The sequence below is a fragment of the Penaeus chinensis genome, chromosome 39 (genome assembly GCF_019202785.1).
Source record: "Penaeus chinensis breed Huanghai No. 1 chromosome 39, ASM1920278v2, whole genome shotgun sequence".
Lineage (NCBI taxonomy): Eukaryota > Metazoa > Arthropoda > Malacostraca > Decapoda > Penaeidae > Penaeus > Penaeus chinensis.
In genome coordinates this window covers 23372582-23380081 of record NC_061857.1, presented here as the reverse complement: position 1 = coordinate 23380081, position 7500 = coordinate 23372582, and the positions used below count along the sequence as shown (strand labels likewise).

Sequence of the window (7500 nt, the reverse complement as noted above, 5' to 3'; positions counted from 1 at the left end):
AATCACAACTGTGCCGAAAATGGGAGGGAGACGGGGAAAAAGGGGAAAAAGAAAGACAGAAAAGACAGAGAATAATAGAAAAGAAATGTCTTGAGAAATTTAAAAGAAAAACAAGAAAGGAAGCACAAGATAAGGAAGAAGAATTGGAAAGGAAAGGAAAAGAAAGAGAGAGAGAGAGAGAGAGAGAGAGAGAGAGAGAGAGAGAGAGAGAGAGAGAGAGAGAGAGAGAGAGAGAGAGAGAGAGAGAGAGAGAGAGAGAGAGAGAGAAAACAAGGAAAAGACAAAGAAACATTGAGACTGGAAAGAGAAAGAGGACCACCCGCCCCCCCCCAATGAGAGGAAACTGTCCCTGCACAAGACTTCAATCATATAAATCTCAACCACATATATGGCTTCCTGAACAAAGTCAGAACAAAATTGTACTGTACCATACTGGCTGCTTCTGGGTATGTTCGGCTAAAGGTGCTGGTATAAGAGCATGGGAGTAAATCACAAGTAGGCATTTTGGTGGTGGGTGTGTTAACCGTAACTACAAAAATTACTCCTTTGCACTTTGCAAGGTTTCAAGGCATTCAATGGGACTGAAGCTCTTAATATATACTTATTTTCTCTCTCTAAAAGGGAAACTGAATGCCTTTATGTAACTCCTACACATTTTTAATACATAAACTTATATATGAAAAGTTTTCATGTCTTTTTTAAGCAAGCTTATGTGAGCTCTCCAGAAAACATTTGAATCTGGATAAATATATTATAAATCAATTGCAAGATCTAAATGTGTATATTTACAGGTGTGAATACTCTGCACAAAACTGATACTCCTGCTGTCTAAAATGCACTTTTAATTTATCATGAAGAGTTATGATTAGTTTAAGATTTAGAGAAATCCAAATCTGAATCCTCGAAAATCAGGTAAAAGTTTTTTTTTGCAGTATGATAAATGTTCATAACAATTTTCACCCTAATGATAAGCAGCACCATCAATCTTTATGCCACAATCAATAAAAATAATTATTTTAGAAAAAAAAAGAAAAGAAAATATAGTATCACACCTTAAAAAAAATTAATACAGAAAAAAGAAGTAAAAGAAAGCACGAAAAACACATTCTTTGGATCATTTTTGATGGATGTCTCCTAGAAAATAAAAAAAAAATCTTCGAGCAAAGTACCTCTCAGTATACAAATCACATAGGAAAATATTTCTTGAGCTTGGAGAGGTAAGAATGGCCCAACGCCATTGAGAACATGAGCATCAGTCACACGTAAAATGCCTATACCCCCCCTTTTAACACTAAGGAAAAACGAAAAGGCAACTATAACCTGGTGACTCGACTCTTAACAGGACCCTACACTATGCATGGGAATCTTTCCTGGTCCTCGTGGGTATAGAAAAAAAAAAAAAAAATAAATAAACAAATGGGAAAAAAAATAAATAAATAAATAAAATAATGACACAAGAAATGGCACCCAAGGTAAAAGTTTCTCAATGGTAGTGGCTCACTCTGACCTTCAACCAATGATCTATAGACAAGATTTGCTTTGTATTTTTTTCTTGCTATATTTTTTCTTTTATCCTTTTTTTAAAATCATTAACATTTATTATTTTCATACTTCAGAGGACCCCAAATACCAAATCCAATAAAACATTGAGGCTGCAAAAATTATCCATATTAGGCCTGGAATACATCACATATGTAAATTGGGTTTGCACCAATCAAAATATAAACAGGAAGCAATGTTGTACTTCCATCCTTTACTCACAATCAGCAGCAACTCTTCCAACCAACCAATGTGGCGATCTTTGTAAGGATTTGGTTCTTGGTGTTGGATTTCATGTCTGCTTAGAGCCATCCATCCAGATTCTTTTGTGGAAAGATTGATGAAACGACGTACAAATATTTTGAAAACTGTCCTCAACAAGAGCACCAAATATGGCATATATGTATATATATATATATTTATAAGGTAAGAGGTTGTTTAGGAAGTGGATATCCTTTAGGCATAGAGGTTACAATGTAAAAATATGTTTGTTTGTTTTTTTCTACCCTTTAACAATACAGTACAGACTGGTCATTACAGAAGGTTCCAATGGCTGGTCTACGAAATGAGGAGAGATTCTCTATAAAATCTGAAATACATCTCTATCTTCAAGATTAAGGAATTAAGGTACATTTATCATAGTCACAGTCAATGTGTTTTCTGGTTTCTGTATCACTGACATTATTGTAATTACAGAAACTTAAGACATATAAGATCTACTCCCTATAAGGGATCTATGAAAATTAGGAGAAATAGTCTCGCTTTTTATTTTTTTCTTCTACTTCTTCATCACAGTAAGGGACATGATACTAGCATGGGGTGCAACACAGAGCAGGATATTCCGAGGTTTGCAAAGATATATCCAACTTCATAAATTATTACCTTTATCCATCTTGGAGAAAATAATTGCATAAGAATAACAATAACTAATGGTAAGTAAATAAATAGATGAATAAATAAATAAATAAATAAAATCTGGATGGAGACCTTTGACAGAACATAGGAATGCACAGGGAAGTTTGTGAAGATGTACTATGTGAAAACATCTGATGTACCCATGAATTATGAGATTTACACCGAAAATCAAAATTTCTCCTTGTTCAATTGCCCGGTTTGATACATTAAAAAAAAAAAAAAAAAAAAAAAAAAAGGCTAAAAGACAACAATCACTTTGCTGTGGAATGAAGGTTAGTGTGTATGAGTGCATGGGGAGGGGGGGGGGATCAGAATGAGATGCAGGCAGAGGGGGAGGGGGGTGTTAAACTGGTCAAAATATTACATGAAAAAGAGTGTCCATTTCACTTCAGCCTCAAATTACATGGGGTCATCGCTAATGGAGTGGTATTGGGTGGGTGTGTGGAGGAGGGGGAATGGAGTACGTGGCTTATGCATTCCAAGCAAGCTATCACATTGGTTTATCCTGCAATTCTTAATGCAACACAATGGCTGCTACAGTTCACCCACAAGCTGACTTGCTGGGCTTCGAAAGATCACTTGGCGAATTTACCTTATAATAAATTACAGACTCAACCTGCAATGCATAACAAGCACTAGTGATTTCTTGAAATTCCTGAATGCAACACACAACTGTGTTGCAACTTCTCACATATGCCTTTTTATTCTTTTGGTCAAGACATCATCCTTAGGATGAAACACATCCTGCAACGCTAATATCCTAAATTTCATTGCAAGGATTCTAAGTTAGAATTCTTTAAGAATATATTTCTCATGAAATCACCTTACAATACAATTTGCTTCACATGATATTGTAAGATACGGCGCAAGAAGAAGAAAAAAAGAGAATACAATCTTGCAATGCATTTCAAGATTTAATGAACTGCAAACTCTCCTAAATTAGAATCCTCTCGTTACGTCTTGTGCATCGAAGTTCAAGATCATAATGTTCTTGCAATACAGTGACTACTAACCACCATGCAGCACCAGGAAGGTGTGCCCCTGAAAAGCTTGGAATGGCAAAGGGATGAGTTTATATAAGTGTCGTGGCCTTTGGCATTTACGTATAATTATAACTTCTGTGAGTAGGCCTAAACACTTACATAAAAAAAAATTATAATAATAAAATAAAAAATAAATAAATAAAAAAATAAATGAAACACAATAAACAAATAAAATAATTGTAAAAATACAAAACACAAGGATTTGATATGAAAATAATAACAATAATAATGATAAAAAATAACCAAAATAAAGATAAAAAAAATATAATAATATGATATGAGCAATAATAAAATAATGATAATAAATTGGATATCTTAAGTAATAAATTAATTTTAACTTGCTTGCCCTGCGTTAAAATCTAATTTCTCTACATCGTCCGGTATTGGATGTTTCCTTCGTATGTGGGCCATGAGGTGATCTTTCCGCGAATACGCCGCACTACACATTGGACATTCAAATTGCCGCTCCCGGGAGAGGTGCGTAACCATGTGTCGTCGCAGGGTGTAGTTATCACAAAATGTCTTGCCGCAAAAACAGCATGCTTTCCGTCCTCCTCTAAATTTGCCAGGAGAACCCGCTGTCGTGTTCTCCTCGTCGCCATCTTCCAGCTCCTGGAATGGGGATGTGGGATTAGCACAATTCAGTCTTTTTATTCATTATTAAAATTCTAATGACATGCTTCTAAAACCATACATACATATCAGTACAAAAAGCATCAATAATAATAAGTATAATTTAAAGGACGGTCATAGTAAAGATAGGGGTAAAAAAAAATCTACAACTTACAGAAACTTAAAGTGTTAGTCATCCTAATACAACTCTTGACCTAGAACGTTTTGCATTTCCCAAACTACTAAAATAATTTGTTTGTATTATCTATTACAAGGAATACATCATTTCTAGTAATTGGTAACTCTCACAACAAATTCTCCAGCTGAATTCTCATATTCTCAACAGCATGGTCATGGTGACACTTGAACTGGGATTTAGTTATGAAAATATAATTCATTGCCTTATTTTTTTTATTTTTTTTATTTTTTTCATTTTGAAGTACTTCCATATTCTCACAGTAAATCTATAACAATTCAAAATCTGACTCTGACTAATACCAAAGAAATAAGAGAGCAGTGATATGATACATTAATACAAAGGAAACTGCTCTAAAAAGTGATGAACAATTATTATATCATGTATAAAGTAAAATTTTACAAATTGATTTCACTAACTAACCAATCAACTCAAATATATATCCCAGTTCACATCAGCATGATTACATATGACTTCATCGTAAAGTAATCCTCCTAAGGCACCACTTATCACCAATTAGGCAAATAATACATTTAAAACTAGTTCCTATTTATTTACACAAGTCGGACGAAATACAAAAATTTATTTTACATTTCCTCCAAGGTGGTGATGTACTGTAGACTATATTTAGTAGTACTAAGAAATGATTACACAGATATACTATGCTAACATAACAAACAACAGATTTCATATTACTGTTTGAATTACAGTTGTATGTATACTGATTCTTAAATTTTGACGACATTTTGGGTTTCTCCTTCTCATACTTTTGAAAATATATAACAAATTATGTATCCATCAAATAATATACTGTGGTTAATTTTTGGGGGGGCCATATACAATATAAAATGTTTAACGAAAAATTGCCATAAATTCCCTCTTTTTGGTGAATTTTGGTCTGTGGAAATAGTGACATTTTAATATCATAATGTTGATACTCATTTAAGAAAAATATATATACTTTATTGTAATCCTTTCTTAAAAACTGTCTGTACAGTTATCACTTTACTGTTTATGTCAGTGCATATATTACATATATAATATATATATATATATATATATATATATATATATATATATATATATATATATATATATATATATATATATATATATATATATATGAAGTCTTTGTATCATTTGCCATGTTGATGTGTATTCTTGAGGATGAGAAAGGTACAGGTAGAGATGAGGGAGGGAAGGAGGGAGAGAAGGAGGAAGATAGAGGTAGAGAGAGAGAGAGAGAGAGAGAGAGAGAGAGAGAGAGAGAGAGAGAGAGAGAGAGAGAGAGAGAGAGGGAGAGGGAGAGGGAGAGGGAGAGGGAGAGGGAGAGGGAGAGGGAGAGGGAGGGAGAGGAGAGAGAAAGAGAGAAAGAGAGAGAGAGAGAGAGAGAGAGAGAGAGAGAGAGAGAGAGAGAGAGAGAGAGAGAGAGAGAGAGAGAGAGAGAGAGAGAGAGAGAGAGAGAGAGAGAGAGAGAGAGGGTGAGAGGGAAGGAGGGATAGGTATAGAGGGAGTGAGAGGAAGGAGGGAGAGGTAGAGACAGTGAGAGGGAGGAGGGAGAGGTTGAGCGGAAGAGGGGGAGGAAGAGGTAGAGAGTGGGAGGAGAAGAGAGATGTGGAGAGAGGGGGGGAAGGGGAGGGGAGGGGAGGGGAGCTAGAGAGAGGGTAAGGAGAAGAGATTAGAGAGGGGGAGGGAGAGACTGAGGTATGAAGAGGAAGAGGAAAGGAGTGGGTAGATATGGGGCAGGTGATAATGAGAATGGAAGGGAAAGTGAGAGAGATAATCATCTTCTAGAACACTGTATCAAGCAAACAGAAGCAAACCTTTAATCTTTTTAGTGTTTGTAACTTTTGTGATATCTGATGACTTAAAGATATCTGCCCTAAAATATACATGAAAACAAATAAAGGAAAAATGACAAACACAAACACACACACACACACACACACACACACACACACACACACACACACACACACACACACACACACACACACACACACACTCACACACACACACACACACTAACTCACACACACACAAACTCACACACACACAAACTCACACACACACACAAACTCACACACACACACACACAAACTTAGACTCACACTCACACTATCATTTACTCTCTCCCCCCTCCCTCTCTCTCTCCCTCTTACCCCCCCTCTCTCTCTCTCTCTCTCTCTCTCTCTCTCTCTCTCACTCACTCACTCACTCACTCACTCACTCTCTCTCTCTCTCTCTCTCTCTCTCTCTCTCTCTCTCTCTCTCTCTCTCTCTCTCTCTCTCTCTCACTCACTCACTCACTCACTCACTCACTCACTCACTCACTCTCTCTCTCTCTCTCTCTCTCTCTCTCTCTCTCTCTCTCTCTCACTCACTCACTCACTCACTCACTCACACACACACACACACACACACACACACACACACACACACACACACACTCACTCTCTCTCTCACTCTCTGTATGGATATGAGTATGTATGTAACAATGAGTGTGAGTGAATATGTGTCAATAATAATAATGCCACAATACTGTGTAAGAATATATGAATATGCAAAGACAAAGCTTTACTAAGCTTCACTGTTTATTTTCAATGGATTGAATACGAAATATACAATAACTTGATATAAAAAGATGAATTCATAATATGAGGTTCAACACTATGTTAATAATTTTACCTCTGACAAAATAGCACTTCCATATCACTTCTTTTGAAGAATGAAATTTGCACTAATTCTTATGGCCAAAAGCAGACAATTTCTTAAGGCTATTGAAATATCTATGATCGCTATTTCCAAAAATCTTAGCCTTCAGTGCTTATTGAATTCTAGAGTATATCCTTGTGTAAACATTTTAGTATCTCTTAAATCATTTAATCTACAATTTTGTTCATATCAAAAATAAAAGAACAGTAAATTATTATTTGCTTCTATTCTTTATTTATAAATATATATATATACAAAATGGGGTAATCAACAAATACGTGATATTATGCATGTTTTCAAAGTGTAATTCATGCACTCGTTTTTATAAAAAATAAATTCTTATTCATACAAAGCTTTCAACATCAGAAAAATACAATATAAAAGAAAACTACCAAGACTTCAAGAAACAGTGATGTCGTGAATAGTCGTTGAGAACATAGTGCTTACTAGGAACTTTTCTGTGTATAAATAATCATATAA

At 35.2% G+C, this 7500-nt stretch overlaps 1 protein-coding gene across 5 annotated transcripts in view; it reads right to left on the bottom strand.

Moving 5' to 3' along the window:
* Positions 1–3721: 3721 nt before the first annotated feature.
* LOC125046383 (longitudinals lacking protein, isoforms A/B/D/L-like) overlaps positions 3722–7500 on the bottom strand; it is a 25396-nt gene continuing 21617 nt past the window's right edge. For 4 of the 5 annotated variants that reach the window (XM_047644115.1, XM_047644117.1, XM_047644114.1 and 1 more), the window contains exon 5: positions 6882–7500. This exon is cut by the window's right edge and continues 965 nt beyond it. Coding sequence is in view for 1 of the 5 variants with exons in the window: in XM_047644118.1 (XP_047500074.1) it covers positions 3831–4109 (279 nt within the window). In the remaining 4 variants the exon portion in view is untranslated. Of the gene's footprint in view, positions 4110–6881 lie in introns of those variants that run through there. The other variant, XM_047644118.1, reaches the window with a different exon arrangement.